Below are 21115 nucleotides of genomic sequence, written 5' to 3'. Positions count from 1 at the left end.
ATGAAATATTTAAAATTCTAATAACAGTTATTTATATAAGTACATATATATATATATATATGTATATATACCTTACTTTTACACCTACCTGAAGGTTACTCGTAGGGCCAACAGTTAATGTCCCTTTAACTTATTATATGCGATTTTGATGCCATAATAATATCATCTAGTCAGAGAGAGAGAGAGAGAGAGAGGAGAGAGAGTCCACCAGCCCCTCCCTCTAACCTGTCTCACCAACTCGCATCTAGAAGCAATTAGGTCCCCTTCTCTCTCTCTCTCTCCCTCTCTCCTCTTTTTTCTCTCTCTTCTTTTTCTCTTAGTCAAAAGGCTATAAAATCATACGCCAAGTCCTCACAAGGGCCGGCCTTTATGTTGCAGCAAATGCAAATACAAAATAACAAGGCCTTCCATTTTTTTCCACCACCACCAGCACTTCATCTGTGTCTAAAACCAAAAAACCAGGCATAAACAACAACAAAGGCAACGGCTTTTATAGCTGCAACTAATTATTCTTCTTAAAGCTTTCAAGTTTTTTCCATATTTTTTTTAAATGGGAAGATCTCCTTGCTGTGAGAAGGCTCACACCAACAAAGGAGCTTGGACCAAGGAAGAAGACGACCGCCTCATTGCCTACATCAGAGCTCACGGCGAGGGTTGCTGGCGGTCACTGCCCAAGGCGGCGGGCCTCCTCCGATGCGGGAAGAGCTGCAGGCTGCGGTGGATCAACTACCTTAGACCTGATCTCAAGCGTGGCAATTTCACTGAAGAAGAAGATGAGCTCATCATCAAACTCCACAGCCTCCTCGGAAACAAGTAAGCGCAACTAATTCATTTATCTCTTCGTGCATACCCTGTTTGAAAAACGAAGTGTTTGCGAGTTTAGACGAGAATAATACTATGATGGTAAACTCATGCGAAGTTCTCGTGTAATAAAAACATAGTGTTTAAAAACATTTGAAAATTGTGTTATATGTTTTTGGCTTCTTGAAGATTAATGGGTTTTGTTTGGATTATGTTTTCAGATGGTCTTTGATAGCTGGAAGGCTGCCTGGAAGAACAGACAACGAGATAAAGAACTACTGGAACACCCACATAAGAAGGAAGCTTTTGACCAGAGGGATTGACCCCACAACTCACAGGCCACTCAATGAGACACCTCAGGAATCTGCAACCACAATTTCTTTTGCTGCCGCTTCTGCAAATATCAAAGAAGAAGATCAAAAAATCTCCATAACCAGTGGGCTTGTTTGCAAAGATTCAAAAAACCCAGTTCAGGAAAGGTGCCCTGACTTGAATCTTGAGCTTCAAATCAGCCCTCCCTGCCAGCCTCAGCAACCCAGTGACGGTTTGAAGAGTGGAGGGCGGGGACTCTGCTTTTCTTGCAGTTTGGGGCTTCAAGATGCAAAGAACTGCAGCTGTGGGAGGGATGCTATTGGTGGCGCCACCAGTGGCACCACCAATATTGGTTATGATTTCTTGGGGTTGAAAAATGGGGTCTTGGATTACAGAAGCTTGGAGATGAAATGAGTTTAATTAATGAGTCATGAAAAATTAAAAAATTGTAAGATGTAGTTGGAATGAGAGTGGTGAAAAATGAGAGAAAGAGATTGCTTTTACTAATTATCCCATCAAGCTCTCTACTTTTTTCTCTACTGTTTATGACTGTTAGTGCCTATTTTAGTATAATACCAGTACAGAGCTGCTGATTGATGACGAAATTATTTCCCTTTTTTTCTTCTATTTAAAAGGACAAATTGGGATTTGTCAGATTTATACCAGATCTTCAAAAGGGTTTAATGCCATGTTATAGCGGTTGTTGCTAACTAGCACCTTTAAGTAAGAGTGATGCTATTAACACATATTTTTTTTATTTTTTTGCACATCTTTGTTTATTGATTTTTTTTTAATTTATTCGATCTAAATACCGAAAATTAAAAAAGGTATGCAAGAGATAAAATAGATGTATAGATAGCATCACTCGTTTTTTTATTGGGATCTTTTTATACCCAAAGATAGGGACATGGTTTTTGAGATTTTTGTGTATTTCTCTTCCAAACGCAAAATCATGACACTTCTTCTTTTTTCAACTAAGAGCAATAATGTTGTTTCTTTTTTTAATTTTGACAAAAATGATATTTTAAATTATTTTGATATAAGAGAAATTTTTTTTAACTTGAATATAAGATATCGAGCACACTAAATCTTCGAAACTATAATGATTTTGCTTCAAGACTTGAACATAATAGTGTAGTCAATCCTTACCCTCCTTATTGGAGATATTCAAAAAAGCATAGTTTCTTTTTTATTAATTTCTATAAACAATTGTTTTTAAATATCCAGTCATCTATGAAATCACCAATCCATTATTGAGATTTGATATTTGAACCAGTTGTTAGATTCTTTATCGGGTTGGGGGGTTTGTCTCTTTGTTGAAGAAGGTGATTGAATTATCATTTGGGAGGCGATGGATAAGCTCTGAGAGGAGGAGAAATGAGAGGGATAGGGAGTGGTGGGTAACCTATCACTTCTTTAGTTAAAAGCCCAGGAAACTATTTAAAAAGCGTGAAGGGAACTAACAGCTGTGCGTAGTATCCCCATATCTCCACCACCAATCTCCCAATTAGTCTCGAGTCCCACCTTCAAATTATCAAAAACCCTTGAGGACCCAACCTACCATACTATTTAACACAAATATGAAAAATGTACCATAGGTACAACCATCATAGGGGCCTAGTAGTTGGAGACGAATTCCAATTTTGTATTTCACACGGCATGTCTTGGGTTCGATTCTTGATGTTTGCTAATCACACGATGATAGCTATGGGAGGCTGAAATGCTTCTGGCCTCTAGAAGAGTGAACTGTCGTGACGAAGCCATCAGCTCGTCCCTTTTTTATTTCAAAAAAAAAAAAAAAAAAAGAAAGAAAGAAAGAAAGAGAGAGAGAAAACCCATACCTACATCTCACCCTCTTGTTAATTTGATTATTTTCTCATTCATAACACCACCTTCTCTCTAGCGAAATTCATTAATACTACCATTCTCAGAAAATCTACTCTATTTTTTAGGGTAACAAGCTATGTCATGTAAAGAAAGAGAAAAAAAAAACGTATAATTATATACAACTGGTGACACTCAAAGCTTTCTTATTTCATTTAAAATTTAAACCAAATCAAATTACTTTGCAAGGGTACTTCATTCTACAAACAATGAAAAGTTTGGGATTTAAGGGATATTCATTATTGGAGATAATCATTGTAGTGTGCACACTAATTATCTTTCTAATTTAGAAGTTTTACAATAACCACTTACCTAAACCCTATACATCCCACCACATTTTTAACCACTAGAATACTTCCCTTTTTTTTATTTTTTATTTTTTATGGAGAATTTGACCGTTAGTGGTAAAATAATTCACTTCAACAACCATGCCAAGAGCTTGACTCTCGTCTTCTATTTCATAATCAAATAGAAAACTCTTTTCACGAGTTTATTTTTCCTTGGGTGCAGAAATGTATAATGTACATATTACCATAAATTATGGTACATAATTTTGTTAGGCCTTAGACTTTCTCATGAAAATTAATAGTCCAGTGATGCAGTATGTACTAGCATGTTTGGCAAGCAAACTTAGTTAATATAATTGGTTACAGGTTGGTGCTACCAGCACCAGCTACCTCCATTTATATATATGGATGAGATGATAAATAAGCAATATGGAATAATTTGGTTGAATTATGAAACAAGAAGTCGGTGATTATACATTTTAAAATTTAATTCATGAATTTGAAGTCTCTTCTACTAACAAATTGACTAGACTTGAAGAGTCAACTCTTTCCCATTATTTTTTAATTTCTCATTCTTTTTCTATGCTAATTAATTAGTTAATTAATTAATTAATCAAGTTCAAAGACCTGAACATGTCCCGAGTTCGATGCTCTGAGCTGGTGAGTCTGCTGACTATGGTTATGGACATGGTGAAATTTCCCATAGCCTCTTCAAGACCGAAAAATGTGGATAATCATAGCTTGTCACCAGTTGTCCTCCTTTTTCATTAAAAAAAAAAGAGAAAAAACAAAAAGGGGGACCTTTAACATGGAAGAAAGAGGCTTCTACATGTAGCATATATAGCTAGATTGTCGATGGAGGTATCACAACAACAACAACAACCTGTATGTATATTAGGTCAGAATTTAAGGGACACCATTGATACTGCTACCAGAAGATTTGAGGCCCTTATTTATTGACTTCAGCATGCATGTTATAGTTAACCAGATTGTAAATGGTCTACCGGGTTTGATGATTTTGTCAACTCTAACATATACATTATGCACCAATTATTTTTCTTTTGTTTTCAGATAGTCAGGGAGGGAGGCTTGTTTCCATTAATTATTTAATACTTGCACACCTTAATTGGACAAGTAGCACGGTAATGCATGCCCAGATAGTTGGAACTCAAGATTTTGCATCAAACAGCTCCAGTGTTGAGTGCATGTACTCTTAGCACTAAGTTTACTATTCATGCTCGGATTAGGGAAAGATAAAATGGGTGCGTATATACAATATTTAGTCGGATATGTGTTACATCTTTTCTTTTATAATACTCTTTGATAACTATCAGTTTCAATAATATAATGACTCCGATGAGTTCAATTTCAATGGTTAATAATAATATCTACTAGGGAGCGTGTTTATAACTTTATATTCCTTCATTCGAGCTTAGACCATGAAAAATATAATGTGAAAAGTACTTTATGAATCATGTAACAATACACGTTACATGTGAGTTCTTCTCATTCAAGCATCAAAACTTTTATTTTAAGTTTTCTTAAGTTGTAGTTCTTATGCATGCCTCATGAGTTCTTCTCGTTACATGTGAGTTATTCTCGTTCAAGCATCTCTCACTTAAACTACTTTGTTTTCTTAAGTTGTATCATACGTGCCTCAATCGGAGGTCAATGAGTACTAGCCACCTTCCAATATTTATCAACGTACATATATTCGTTGGTATGTTATGTCACTTTGGGGTCCAACTAGAACAAAGAAATCTTTATTAATTCATCTAGTAGGTACTATCTGGATCTGTTTTACTGGTTTAGACTTAATCCGTGACCACCTAATTATATAAGTAATCACAAGTAAAACCCTATATAAATTAGTGATTAATAATTGCGTTATGGACATATTACCAACGTAATTATGTTTAGTTTAGAGATTAGTGCAAAACATAAACAGAGGCAGACAAAATACAAAAGCGAAATCTCCCAAAGAAGAAAGATGAACAAAAGACCAATGACCCTTAGAAAAGGAGCTGCTTTAATTTTTTCTTCTTTTTCAAAGGTGTTAGGTAGAAGCATTGGAAGCTTCCATGAGAATTTTTTTTCTTTTCACTAATTAATTCCGAAGAAAAAAATTGCTTACCAAAGACTAAATTAAGTTAATGATTAAGTATTGCTTCTCTCTCTATCAATACTCAGTAGGGTAATTATTGTTCCACCTTAATTATATATATTGTTTCAATGGCTTCAACTTCCACCAACATCATATGCATCACTGACCCTTTAATTATTTTATTTTATTTTATTTTTAGTGGGTCTTTCTTCTAGATCCTCGGATGTGTTTTACTTAAATACCCTTAGGGTTTCCTAATTATTTAATAATTGCTTTCAACCATATGCTCCTTTTTGTTGGAATAGGATCATATTTGTGAGGATTCTAAAGATGTGTTCATTATATTCGTTCGTTAGTCATTCTGCGGTTAGAAATTAGTTGAATTTTTATTTAAAATTGAATACAAACAGTACATAATAAAAATTGACTGTACAATGTACAATGAACAATTAAGATAAATTGACTATATAAGCCTCACAAAGAGGATCCGGAGACGATCCTTGTCCCCTTTTGTTTGGTAAAAAGGTATTGTTCCCCAACTGTTATTAGATCAAGCAGTTTTCCAATTTAATGACAAAAATATGGATGTTATATGAATAATGGTCCTATCATCCGACTCCACATGTGTAAAGAACTAAACTAATAGTTGTTCACGTTCACATCATATTGCCCTGCACTGCACCCCAAAATAAACCAAATTTAATCAAACTTTATAAAGAATATAATGGTTGGGAGAACGTGACCACACAAAGGTTGAGCAAGAAATTTATTATGCTAGGTTAGAAGAGTTATCAAGAACTTGACAAATAAAGTGTTTTGTATCCTTGCAATTATATATCAGTCATTAGGCAATTGTGAACGTGTGACTGAAAAGGGATGAGCAGTGGGCATCTATAGCGTGTAGGATTTTTCGCCTTTGATAAAAGTGGACCTTTTGAGTAATACATCGTCCTACTATAAAGGGTTGATATCGCTACGAATGACTTTTGAGGGGGGTCGGGTCAGTGGGTATAGGACAATTTCATTGGATATACTAGACACCATTACATTTTATTAAATTAAGATACGAGAATTAAGACACGGGATAACTTAAAGTGTTAAGTTTTTCATTAGAATCCGTAATCAAATACCTAAGGGTGACTAATTGATTTGATTCCCTTCCATATTTCTCCTTGTTCTAAGTTCTTCGTTTATTTTTTTATTTTTAATATATTTGTTAAGTAAACATACTTTAAGAGATCGAAATAAACAAAGATGTGTAAAAGAAAATCAAGGTGCGGATATCATTTTCAATTTTAGAAACCAGATTTGGATCCCATCCGGATTTTCTTTGTGAGGAATCCTGAGGATTCTCACATTCTATCCGTTCATTGTCCATCATGGGATTAGAAATCATTTTGAATTTTTTTATTTAAAATAAAATACAAATTGTATCTAACGAAAACTGATTACACAATGTATAATAAATGTATAGATGCTAGGATTCTCACAAATAGGATCCTCATCCTTAGCAACCCAATTATGAAAAGGGTATAATTAGTCTAGTTATGGAATTGGATCCTCTCCTGAGCACAAGGAGTGGATCCTCTTGATCAACACACATAGCCCGTTGGATTTTTATCTAACGGCTACAAACAGGAGGATCTCTTTAAAGTTATAATAGTTATAGTCGTTGGATGAAAATTTAATGGTCCACATGTGTTAGTCAGGAGCATCCGCTCCTTGTGCTTGGGAGAGGATCCAATTCCGTCTAGTTACCAATAACTAATGACAGGTTTGTAAATTAGTGGATGATGAAAGGGCAAATAGAGAGAGAGCAAAGGGTTTCCATGTTGGGTTGTTTTTTTTTTTCGCTGGGTCTAATTTATTTTATATTTACATTGAAAATTAAAAGAAGGAAAGGGTCTCTGTCCAACACGCTACCAACTCCCCTTGTTTCGGGCGGTAGTTGGCAGCCATCCGACGTAGGCTCATGTGCGCGGTTGCGGCGGTGGGCCCTCCAACCTTTCAGTATGCTTTCTGGGACCCATGCCTACTCACCCTCAACGACAACGAGTTCACCTAATTAATTATTTTATTATTTGTACTTGTCCTCCCTATAAATATGCCTGATTTAATTATCTTTCTTTTTCATTTCTGTCATTTTCTTCTTAATCTTATTTGTTCTTCCTAACCTATATCCTAACCTAACTTCTTCTTCTTCCTTCTCCTAATCATACGTTAATCTTCTAATTAATAATATTTCACGACAGGACGGTCGTTGGCATTCTAAAAAATTATTTTACACTTCTCACAAGTATATTATTATTATTAAATACAAAAAATTAGAGTAAAATAATAATTTTAGAATGATAATAACAATTATCATTCTCGACAAAAAAAGTTAAATTAATGTCTAGAACATATGAACATGCATGTTCAAAGTTTGTTTAAATTCAAATAACATGAGTAAACACCAAAAAGCACCCAACTTTCCGTCTACCTCTTTGCATGTCTATGTCCCCGCTTGCAAATCTTAAAAACATGCTAATCTTTTCGAGATTATGAGAAGAATTCATACATGATTATAATTAATCAATCTTAATTATATTTATAATTATACCTCTGGGACTAGCTAGGAGCTTTTTGCACATTTGAACTGTCAGGCTAGGCAGCTATACGGTTAGATTATAATTTGTAAGTGGCTTCTTATCTTTTGAGAATACTATATTAATTTGCTTTCCTAGGACACATGATAATATCTCGTCATTAGATCTGTATTTTCGTTCCTAACCTTTACCTGGTGCTAATATTTTGTAATTTTTTTTAACAAATGATATTATTTATATTAAGAATGTGATGTGAGCTTAACCTCATAATGGACTAGTAATAATATGATTCACATTACTTATAAGTGAAGAATAATATCTCCAGACCGTAATACTAAGTAGTGCTATTTTGTATTAGCCCCTTTATATTTTTATATTTTAGGCTTGCAAAGTATCAATGATACATTTGGACTTTCGCAAAATCTGACCCCAAGAATTGGGTCAGGAGTTTTATATTAATTTTTTTTATAGAGATAATAAGATAAAAAACAATAAGACTATAAAATGTTGATGTGTCTTAACCGTGACCGCACAAATAGAAGGGGATGAGAAGAGCACTCAAACAGGAGAGCAGATAGTCTGCCTCCTACTTACAGATCAACAACAAGAAAATTTGTAATGCACAATTGTTGTCCAACAGTATAACGCATTCTATTCAGAGAATGAAGTGAGACATTTTCTGAATCAAGCGTGCGAAGTCGAATTCTTGTCATAAATATACGAGCAAGTGATGCTAATAACCTACAGCGGAGCTATAAGGCCCATAAAAACAGAAAGTGAATCGTTTCTAATATCTCTACATACTCCTTGTATAGCATCGACGTTGGAGAAGAATTTTGTTTGCTACGTTTATTATTTTTGTCGTTTTTGTGACAAATCTAACTAGTGACTCATGGTTCTTGTTGTGGCAATTATGTAGGGGTTTTCCTTCTTTTGCGAATTTATCTCTGTATCAAGAGATTGATCACTGAGAAATATACTCATTTTGTGCTTTCTTGTATATGTTTGTGTGATCGATGAAATTCTTTATAGCTTTAGAGAGAGAGAGAGAGAGAGACAGAGACAAAGAGTTTGTTTGCTTATCAATTAGCATCGACCTAGGATAAAGATTTCATCCAACAAGGATATCATTATGGCATGACATCCCAAACCAATCATGAATTGCTATACAAAAAAGTTAAATTTCTCTTTTGTATGCAAATATTTCTCTTCTAACAAAGTCATGTAGCCTCGAATAATGCGGAAAATGAGGTGTATAGGTTAAGAACTCTACGTTGAGGGAGGTACATGATTAACAATAATAATGTCGGACAAGAAGTACAAACAGACACAAGCTTCGCATTGGATTGGATTGGGGGATGAGTTGAGAGAGAAGGCAGAGGATATGAATCAAAGCAGTGTGTGTGGCTGAGATCGATGGATGCTGAAGTTGTTAGGTGGTGGTCGTGGTGGTCGCTCGGATGATGGCGACGGATCCCGAAAGTCTATCTCAGAATATCAGTCCACTTTATGTCCTTTTCAGTTTTCACTACCACCCTTATTTTCTCAGTACAATTTATAATTCTAGGGTTCTCCTCCTCCTCCTCTCACCATCTTGAATCGTTGATGCATTAGGCTGTCTACAATGCAATATATCTAAATTCTCATATTTGAGTTTAAAAGTGATAGAAGCGGCTTAACACTTTTTACAATTTTGTTTAGTCTGACTTCAAAAGTTTTATCCACTCGAATCTAGATACTCGTATTGAACCATATCTAATCTCACATGCGAAGAAGCCCCACTTGTACTTTTATAGAAATCTTAATTTTAGCATTGGAGAGGATCTTCTCTTTCATAGAGAAGTGCCTTATGCCAAAAGAAAAAAAAAAGACCCTCGCATGCTCGTTTTTATTTATTCATGACGGATAGATTAAATAAATCAAAGATAATTAAATAAGAGCGTGCACAAAATAAAAAATGAGCGTAAGAAAACTATATTTTTCTTGAAATATTTGACATCTATGTTAATCAGAACATCATTTTGGACTAAATATTCAAATGACCAACAATCCAGAATTCTAGATTGATTGAAGTAAATTTGACAACATAAACAATACGTACGCTGTCTTGACAAAGAGAACATTTTCTTAATTAATATACAAATGATCAAAATATCAAAATGTATAAAAAGTTAAAAGGGTAACAATGGGGTGGCCCACATTGCATTTGCAGACAAGGAATGATTTGAAAGTTGGGGAAAATGGAAGGGTGATGAAGGTGTATTTCCGGTATCTAAATCCTGGCCGTCCGTTAGCCCATTTGGGCCAAAAGGATAAGTTAGCTAATTGTAAGGTACGTGATATGAGTCAAATGGAATAGGACGTCTATATAAATATATGCAGCGAAAAGACAAAAATTAAAGTGAGTGAGCGAAATAGTGGGTAGAAAATTGTATACCAAACAAATGGGTAGGTGCCTAAATATGATTAAGTAAATAACGGTGGATTATTCAATGCCAAACTTTAATCATCTGAAGAATCAAGAATGCTTTAACAAATAAATACCCAAAAATACAAACAAACAAAAAATCAAGAAGAGGAAAAGGACCCTTCAAGACCAAGTCCTTCCCCTCATGCTTTACAAAAATGAAATGCAAGCTAAAGAATTTCTACAGGTCTCTAAATTATATATGTTAAAATTAGTTTTAAGAAAAAACTTTTGACGAAAATTTTCTACAGGTCTCTAAGGGGTAGTTTGGTATTGTTGTGTTTTAAAAAAAAACTGTTTTTGTTGTGCTGTAAAAGTAAACAGCTGTAAAATAATTTTGTTAAGTGTTTGGTAAACTTTTTTTTTGTAGAAGTGCTTTTAACAAAAAAAATAGTGTCCGAGTGTTTGGTAAATTTTTATATAAATTGCTGTGAATATGTTAAATGACTAAAAATGATGATATTTAATGTGATATAGTAATGTCAAAGAAAATAATATAGGCTAATGATTGTAATTTTGTAAAATATTTGGGGTATACTTTTTATTTGAAAATTTCATTAAATGGGCATTGATTATTATGTTTTGAAAGAAAAACATTTTTTTTTAAAAGTATGGTAGACCCTGCTTCTGCTTTTTTACTATCATTGACAACAGTTTTTTTAAGTAAATACCTTTTTTTGTTTTACCAACACATTTGATGTTTCAGATTTTAATAAGCCTTTTTTTTTTTTTTTTTTTAACACAACAATCCCAAACTAGCCCTAAATTATATACGTCAAACTTAAGCCTCAAAACAACAACAGTAAGAAATTATTTAACCAAAAACAAGTATGGTCATACAAAAATTTAATCTTTATAGTATTGTTTTGTAACTTTGGCGAAAAATGTGTTAAAACGTGACATGAGGAGTTTTTGTTTTAGTAGTATCTCTATCTCAAGTCTCAACTTGTTGAAGAGAAGTCAGTTCCATGTGTGTGGAAAATTGAACATTAAATATCAGAGGTCCATGCGATGGGGAGGCATCACATATTTCTTCGCCAAATAAGGTTAAATTAATGTTTGTTGGAGAGCGAGAGAGAGAGAGAGAGAGAGAGAGAGAGAGAGAGAGAGGATAGCAGGTTAGAAGGATCGATAAATCCGTGTGACTGAGATTGTTATCAAAAGGTTGGGTCAGGACTCAAGTGGGCATGATTATTGTTGTGTAACCTTGATGCTCCAAACAGCTAACAAGTTGTTGTATGCCAATTGAATGAAGGGATGAATATCAAAGGAATGTGAATGTGACTGCCTAGCTATAGGGGTATTATGGGGAAAGTCTTGGTCGTCATCGAGATATATATCCTGATGTTCTTGTAACACTCATTTCTGATTGTGTGCAAGTTTTACGTGATAAGTTTTATAAGGACATGGAGAATTATCTCTAACTTCAAATATGTGCCGGTTTCACGCGATGAATGATATACGAATACGAAGATGTATCTTTGACTTTATTTCGCGATGAGTGTTATATATAATTATGTAAATGGGTATATCTCTAATCTAGAATGTAATTAGCAGTTTTCATGTGATGAATACTATAAGAATAAGATGATACATTCCAGCCTCGATTATATGCATATTTTACATAATAGACATATCTTTTAGAGCATATATAAGTTTCTCTCTTTATTATGACATGGGTGTGGTCTAAAAGTTTAGCCAAACTCATGTGAACTCATATATGCAAATGCAACCGCCAAGTTTTGAATAGGAAGCTGAGAAGAGCACGCAATTGATAATAACCTTTCAAAAGGCACTAGTCTGACTGGGTTGGTGCCTTGGTCCCAAAGGCATTGATCACAAAAAAGGTTTTTTTCACGGTCAACAAGTGTGTACTGCCAGTCAAGTTTGCTCGTACATGGTTTTGGTGGAGTTTGTAAAATGTTTCTGCTCTTTGAAAATTCTTGGGGAGAGATATGAATGCTTTGTGTACTTCCAGCATTTGACAGCGTTTTCGTGTGGTAAAAATAAAGGAGTGGAGATCTTTTTCAGACTTTATTGTCCAGAGTTTAAAGGTCAAGAAATTCGGACTGTTCAAAAAAGTCATTGTGCATATTGGATATATCTTCTGATCTAACCAATGATCAATATGACAACAAATCTTTTAAAAGTAATAGAGTCGGAAAATTTCAATCAGTGAGATATTTAAAAGTTGTAGAACATATCCATTTGCTTAGAGCAGTCTTGGTTAATTAGTTAGTGTAGAGTCTGTTCCTATTTTCTTTAAATAGGAAACTCCATCTGGTATCAATTTTACTTTCTTTTAGTTTGGCTTTTTTTTATTAATTTGTTAAACTTAGTTTTATCAAGAGACGGATTTTTGCTAGAATATTTCCACTGAACTTATTAGATTGAGGTTGGAAAGAGACAACTCCAGTCCAATTGGAGATTAGAGAAGGTCAGATTGGACCACTGTATATACATTAGTAGAAACAATTATTTGCACGACGAAGCAAATCTCGTCACACAATTTACACTAGTGCAACGAATTTAGCCAACGGTCGCGCAAAAATAGCTCAAAAAAAAAAAAAAAAAAAAAGTAAAACAACCTATGCGACAAAAAATCGCGTCGCGCAATACAACTTTGCACGAGGAAGATATACTTTCGTCGCACAAAGAGGAAGAAAAAAGAAGGGTAAGGTGAGTTTTTGGCGCCAACAACTCGTGCGACGAAGATTTTCCCACAACAATATTGCATGAGGACGTCTCGTCGCGCAAAGGGCTCTGAAATTGCAAGTTGAACGTTTCTCGCAATGTGATTACTGCAGCCTTTGCGCAACGAAAGGTTCGTCGCTTCAATAACTTGCGCGACAAAACCTTCATCATGCAAAGTGCTTTGAAAATGGCAAATTGAACGTTCAACCTACGTCACGCAAAGGTCCCTTGTTTTCTTTTGCCCAAACCCCTTATGTCCTAGTTCGTACGATGGCTAATTCCGCCAATGGTACGAGTAAGGGGTGTGAGGGAGAAGGATATAGAGAAAAGAATGCAAAGATTACACATACATGTGGTAGAAGAGGAAATAATGACGGGCGCAAGCAAATCAATTTGAATGATTTCAGGGATCTGAAAGGGAGTCTCACGCTGAACTTGCGCATAAGATTAGGTATGTATTGCGGAACAAATATCCTATGGCCGAGTGGGCATCTTGAAAAAAGGTGTCAAGGGATCTGAAGAAGTCTATATTGGATGACTAAGCAGTAAGTGGGAGTTAATAATATTAGTAATTATTTTATTATATAATATATTATAATGTTTAATTTTGAATTATTTTTTTGTATAAATGAGTGGCATATTATTGATGAAACGGAGTCGAACCTGATGAGATTTGTGGTGATTTATTCAAGAGGCGTTTGACACACTTCGACCGAAGTCGAGGCATGCTGGCCGTCACCTGAAGGTGACATAACCAAAAAGGAAAGTGAAGCACAAAAATATGGATAAATTTAAACCAAAACTAACATTTATTTAATCTAAAGTAGCGAGTGCGCAGTAGTGGGAAGAACCCATAAAACACAAGTGTTCAAAGCATAGATGACATAAAAGTGTGCAGTCGAAACTAGTTAAAGTGCTTATTACACAACAGGAAAAGTACCTACATTTATTTAGAGGTATGTCAGAATCGCCGGATATTCCTCGTACGCCACAGAGTAATCAGCTAACTAGGACCTGGAAGGGCGAAAAACTGTAGGGTGAGTGGGTAAAAACAAAGGTTTATAAAACATATTTATTTTCTGAACATACTAACCCCTCGCCGTAAAACATGTATAGTTTCCAGAAAATCATACTACGTATAAGTATGAAATCAAATGTAAATCAACGATAAATCCAGAAATACGCCAAACCACAATATCACAACAGTAGCATAATAAAATCAGGTGCTCATTAATCTATGTTAACACATGAGTTCATATAGAGGGGATCTGACATGAACAGGACTGAGTGTAATCATAATATACACTCTACTACTATAATCACGTGAAGACTGGCGCTAGGCGTATCACATACGAGTCGGAGTTGCCTATTGCAACCTATATGATAGGACTGGCACCTACAAAGGATTCAAGGTGAACGTGTGGTGCGATGTGAACATACACGTGAAGGCTGGCCCTGGCCAGGGCGAGTACTACACTGGTGCAAGCATGTATAATGAGTAAGTATAAAGTGTATGAATGTCACATCCCCGCCCGGGCCCCCACCACATCCCCGGCTTGACTCCATTGTAGCACGATATTGTTCGCTTTGGGCCCCGACCACGCCCTCACGGTTTTGTTTCTGAGAACTAACATGAGAACTTCCAAGCGGGTCACCCATCCTGGGAATGCTCTCGCGCGAACTCACTTAATGTTGGAGTTCCTACGGAACTCAAAGCCAGTGAGCTCCCAAAAGGCCTCGTGCTAGGTAGAGATGAGAATATACATATAAGGCTTATAGGATCCACTCTCCTGGGCGACGTGGGATGTTACAATCCACCCCCCTTAGGGGCCTGACATCCTCGTTGGCACACTTTCGGCCAAGGATTGGCTCTGATACCAATTTGTCATATCCCGGCCCAGGTCCCCACCACATCCTGGGCCTGGACTCCACCGTAGCATGATATTGTTCGCTTTGGGCCTCGACCACGCCCTCACGGTTTTGTTTCTGGGAACTCACACGAGAACTTCTCAGTGGGTCACCTATCCTGGGAATGCTCTCACGTGAACTCGCTTAACTTCAGAGTTCCTACGGAAACCGAAACCAGTGATCTCCCAAAAGGCCTCGTGCTAGGTAGAGATGAGAATATACATATAAGGCTTACATGATCCACTCCCTTTGGCGATGTGGGATGTTACAATGAACATGCCATGCCAATATATAAATCTCAACGTCATAATAACGCATTTTTTAAAATTAAATAAAACATGGCATGATAGGCGTAAATCAATTCAAAAGCAAATGTGGAAACTATAAAACTTTGTGTGTGTATATATATATATATAAACAAATACCCATTCACTGATACATCGGTGGATCATAGCCTTCAGCCTGGTTTGTCCTTGTACGTTATCTGGTTAAGTCTCACCTATATGTGAAATAACTTTACTAATTAATTAATAAGGACCTACACAAAAAGGCTAGGAAAATCCCCCATAGTTTGCTCAAACGGAGGGTTTAAATATACGAAAATATTTTACCCGACGTCGTGGACCCCTACACGTCAAGCACACACCGGTCGGTGGCCGAACGCACCCTCACGCGTCACCAAGTTGCGGCTACACATGCAGGCTATGCGCTTGACAAACTGACATAACCTTAGGGAATATTTCGTCAGATTTGACAAAATATTCCTTTAAATCTAACGGCGTTACCTAACGGCGTCAGAATATTCCTTTAACTTTAACATGATATTCTCCTTCTTCTCCGATTAGCTTCCGTTGTTCGCCACCATCTGGTTCGTTGGAGTTTGAAAAAATTTCAAAACTTCATAACTTCTTCATTTCTCAACCATTTTCAACGTACTTTATATGGAAATGAAGCCCAGGAAGAGCAGAACAAGTTTATACCTCTTAAAAGTTGAAAAGGTGGACGAAAATGGATCAAAATAAACTCGAGACTCTTGGCCCTATTTTAGTTGTCTCAAACTCGTGGGGTTTCCTCGTCGGCTCCACTTGAAAACCAAGCTAATGGCCTCGGGGAGTTGCCTAGATGCTTCTAAAACTCTCAAAATCTTGTAACTAGAACGGAAAAACGTTAGGGAAAACTCTACCTGAGTCGAAGGCCCGAGTTGCTTTGTGAAATCCCGTTCCTGGATTTCACTGTTATAATTTACATATTTGAATTATTGATATTTTGTATTATTGTTCGAGATTTTGTTTTGATTTGTTTGAATTTAGATTTTTATTAAAGTAGTTACGAGGCTTGAAGTTTGAAAATTAAGTATTTAAATTTTTTAGACCATTCGAGGTCTAAATTTTTATTTTCAAATAGATCTCGATCTCACGAACGCGTAGGCTCAAAACTCGTTTATTTTAAGATCGGTTAGTACATATAGGTTCGTGAGGATGAGTGGAGCACGATGGTGGTGGTTTGAGGGTCGATATGTGAGGTTTGATGTTGGTCCTAGTTGTTGCAAAGAAGAGAGAGTTACGGATGAGGGAGAGAGAATGAGAAGATGAGAGAGAAAGAGACAAGCTTTTCTGATTGGCTGAGAGGAGGAAATAGGGATTTTTTTATTGGTTGAAAAGGTGAAGGTGTCTGCTTGGGGGAGAAAGTGTGGAAAAGTGTTTGATTAGTGTGCATGGTAAGTCACGAACAAGTTTTTAAAAAGAAAAAAGATAAGGTTTTGTACAATTAAAATCATGCGAAATCTAATGTACATTATCGAAAACAATAGTTTCCAACATTGAATAATTAACACACACGTGTACAAATCTACCCGTTGTTAACACACTTTAACTAAGAGTAACTTTTTTGTTACAAGTCCGATTCGGGTCTAACTCACGCTCACGCATTCGTAACAACGAGTACTATTTAATTACGATAATGAGAAAAATAATTTAAAAGCCGAATAACTACGTCCAAGTTAGGTTCCACTTTTGCCAAACAGGGCACAAACATCAATTTACACACTCAGGGAGAAATTTACATGAAAAATTAGGGACGGGTCGTCATAACCTACCCCTCTTTAAGAAAATTTCGTCCTCGAAATTTCAACACCACTAAAAATCATAATTAAAGAACAGACGTGGATAAAGATATCGCTTACGCTCATCTGTCTCCGAAGTAACTTCCTTATCAAAGTGGTTTCTCCATAAGACTTTCACTATACGAACGGTTTTGTTCCTGAGAACTTTGTCTTTCTAGTTAAGAATCGTCAATGGAACCGTATCATAAGTCAAATTTGGGTTAATCTCTAACGGCTGAGGAGGAATCACATGTGACGGATTATAGATGTATCTCCGAAGCATGGACATGTTGAACACATTATGCACTTTTGACAATTCTGGAGGTAAATCAAGTCGGTGAGCAACTTCACCAACTCGCTCAATGATCCGATATGGTCCAATATAACGAGGACTTAGCTTTCCTTTCTTCCCGAAATGTACAACGCCTTTCCATGGTGACAACTTTAAGAATACCCAATCTCCAACCTTATACACTCTGTCGGTCGAATGTATGTCTGTTGTACTCTTTTATCGATCATGTGTTACTTTCAGATTGTCCTTTATTACTTGGATATTATGTTTCATCTCATCTACAATTTCAAGACCCACCAAAACTCTTTCGCCTACCTCGGACCAACATAATGGTGTACGACAAGGTTTCCCATAAAGCGCCTCAAATGGTAACATACCAATGCTGGAATGAAAGCTGTTGTTGTAGGCGAATTCTATCAAAGGTAAGCGTTTGTGCTATGCGTCTCCGAATTGCAGGACTGAAAATCTTAACATGTCTTCCAACGTCTGAATAGTTCACTCTGATTGCCCATCGGTTTGAGGATGATAAGCGGTGATGTAGAGTAATTTCAAACCGAGAGTTTCTTGAAAAGCTACCCAAAATTTTGAAGTAAATCTGGGGTCTCGATCGAAAATAATATTAACTAGAACATCATGATATTTGACAATTTCAGAAACGAAAAGTTCGGCCAATCGACTCAACGGATAGTTCTCACGAACAGGTAGAAAATGCGTTAATTTGGTAAACCGATCTACAATCACCCAGATACTGTCATAGCCAATTCACGTACGAGGCAGCTTAGACACGAAATCCATTATGATATCTTCCCATTTCCACTGGGTTATGGAAAGGTGATATTCAATAATGCAGTCAAAATCGCTGATCAATTCCATCCATCTACGCTGCTGGAGATTAAGTTCTTTCTGAGTTAAGATATACTTAAGGCTTTTATGGTCAATGAAATTCAACACGTTTCCTCATAAAGATAATGCCGCCAAATTTTCAAAGCGAAAACAATAGCTGCCAATTCGAGATCATAAGTAGGGTAATTCATCTCATGGGGCTTTAATTGTCGTGAAGCATACGCGATCACCTTTCCATGCTGCATCAATACACAGCCTAGACCATTCAGAGAGGTGTCACTATAAATCTCAAAATTCCCATTGTCATCGGGAAATGCCAAAAAATGCGCATCAGTGAAATAGTACTTCAACTGTTGAAAATTCTGTTCACAATCATCACTCCATTCAAAATTAACTCATTTCCTGGTCAACCTTGTCAGAGGCAGTGCTATAGTCGAAAAGTCTTTCACAAAGCGTCGATAGTAGCCAACAAGACCAAGAAAACTCTGTACTTCAATGACAGTCAAAGGTTGCTCCCAATTTTCCACTGCTGCTACTTTATGAGGATCTACAAGAACACTCTGAGCAGATATCACATGTCCCAAGAATAACACCTGATCCTGCCAGAACTGGCATTTACTGAATTTAGCATACAATTGATTCTCCATTAGCTTCTTCAAAACTAGAAGTAAATGTCTAGCATGGTCAGCCTCACTATGAGAATACACCGGAATGTCATCAATGAAAACAATTACTAACCTGTCAAGATACGGACTGATTACCTGATTCATCAGGTCCATAAAAGCTGATAGGGCATTAGTTAACCAGAATGGCATCACAAGAAACTCATAATGACCATATCGAGTTCGGAAAGCTGTTTTCGAAACATCATCACTTATGATCTTCAACTGATAATAACCAGACCTTAGATCGATTTTCGAGAAAACACAAGCACCACAAAGTTGATCAAAAAAATCATCGATACGAGGCAACAGATAATGATTTTTAATCGTCACCCGATTCAACTGTCTGTAATCGATACATAGCCTCAAAGTTCCATCTTTCTTCCTTATAAACAAGACTAGAGCTCCCTAAGGGGAAGTGATCAGCTGAATAAACCCCTTACCAACAAGTTCTTGCAACTGGGTTTTTAATTCCCTCAACTCTGCAGGAGCCATACGATAAGGAGTTAGAGATATAGGGTCCGTACCTAGAATTAGGTCGATAGTGAACTCCACTTCACAATCTGGTGGTAGGTCAGGTAAATCGTTAGGAAAAACGTCAAGAAAGTGTCTGACTACTCAAACGTCTTCCACCCTTGCAAGAGTCTCCTCAGCCATCACTACATGAGCCAAGTAACCTTGACAACCCTTCCTTAACATCCGCTTTACCTTCATGGCAAAGATAACTCCGTGTTTCAGACCACTACATTCGTCGACAAAAGTTACGATAGGCATACTCGGTTGATGGAAAGTAACAATTTTTTTGTGACAATTCAACATAGCACGATTGTAATCTAACCAATCCATGCCACAGATAGCATCGAAATCAACGATGTCCAAGGGAACAACATTAGCTGGCATTAAAACATCCTTAATGAGAACGGAACATCCTTGATACTCCCAACAAGCGTAACAAATTTCACCCATAGGCATCGAGAACTCCAAATCATAACCGAAGAGAATAGGGTAAGGTTAAGTTTTTTGAGCAAACATATAGGAAATAACCAAATAAGTAGCATCCGTGTCAATTAAAATTCTAGCAAGATGGCTAAAAATATTCAACATACCCATGATCACATCAGGATTACTTTAAACATCCTGCATGGTGATATTGTTAACGTGACCTTGCACTTGTTGTCTAACTCCACGACCTTTGTTTGCCTGATTGCTGGGTCCCTGATTACCCTAACCCTGGTTGGTTTGATTAGACTGCTTGGTCGAACTGCCACTACTAGAAGCTACATTAATATTCTGGTACTGTCCTCCAACGTACCATTGCGCTCCGTCGCCCTGATACGACGTATAACCCTTCTGGTATTGTGGATAGCCACCCTAATAATATGAGACATTAAGTGGGTACTAATATGCTCTTCCTAGATATTGGGATATGTTTCCCTAGTAATGAAAAACACCACCATAACCTGTCTGTTGGTAGGTACCAGGTTTTGGAATCTGCTATAGAGGAACTGCATGTGGTAATGTAGAAAGCTGAGTTTTCTAACTCTGAGGGCATTGATTAGCTCTGTGTCCATCTGACCGTATGTATAACATCCATTACTTCCCCTTTTACATTCACCATAATGACGACTATTGCACCTGTGGTAGAACTGAGCACCAGAATTATTAGAGTTCTTTTTATTCTAAAAACATGAAATGCCAGTGGACTTGCCACCCCTTCAAGAGGTATTGGAACTTGAACCACCGCTAGACGATTCATAACTGTTACTTCTCTTGAAATTCTGAGTCTTCCGAGGGCCAAATGATGATTGTCCCCTGTTATTATTCTTCTGAGTATTACTATTATCCTCTTCATCATTGACATCATCAGGAGCATTCTCGAAATCTTCAACACGAAGCAGAACCTCAAAGAATTCTTGGTAGGTAGAGCATGGAGTAGAAGTCACCAAATAACGTAGTCGCTTACGAGTCCCCTTCTTAAAATAATGGAACATCTATCTGGGATTCCCAACGATCTCGGGACAATAACGGGATAAGTCAGTGAACTTCTAGTGGTACTCTGTGACTGACATTTTACCTTGCTTCAACTCTGTGAATTCGTTTTTCTTCCGATCTTTGTATTCCAGAGGTGTGAGTCTAGCCTCAAATAGGCGCCTGAAAACATCCCAATTCATG

The 21115-nt window shown here is 36.6% G+C and overlaps 1 protein-coding gene across 1 annotated transcript; it reads left to right on the top strand.

Annotated features, from left to right (window-relative positions):
- Nucleotides 1-400: 400 nt before the first annotated feature.
- Nucleotides 401-1718, top strand: LOC103965615 (myb-related protein 308-like). The gene is made up of 2 exons (XM_048573607.1): nt 401-813; nt 1023-1718. Exons 1-2 carry the CDS (start codon nt 551-553, stop codon nt 1525-1527), a joined length of 768 nt encoding a protein of 255 aa, XP_048429564.1. The 5' UTR covers nt 401-550; the 3' UTR covers nt 1528-1718.
- The last annotated feature ends 19397 nt before the right edge of the window (nt 1719-21115 follow it).

The sequence above is a fragment of a genome, unplaced genomic scaffold (genome assembly GCF_019419815.1).
Source record: "Pyrus x bretschneideri cultivar Hongxiangsu unplaced genomic scaffold, Pyrus_bretschneideri_v1 Contig7, whole genome shotgun sequence".
Lineage (NCBI taxonomy): Eukaryota > Viridiplantae > Streptophyta > Magnoliopsida > Rosales > Rosaceae > Pyrus > Pyrus x bretschneideri.
This window is presented reverse-complemented; position numbering and strand designations above follow the sequence as displayed.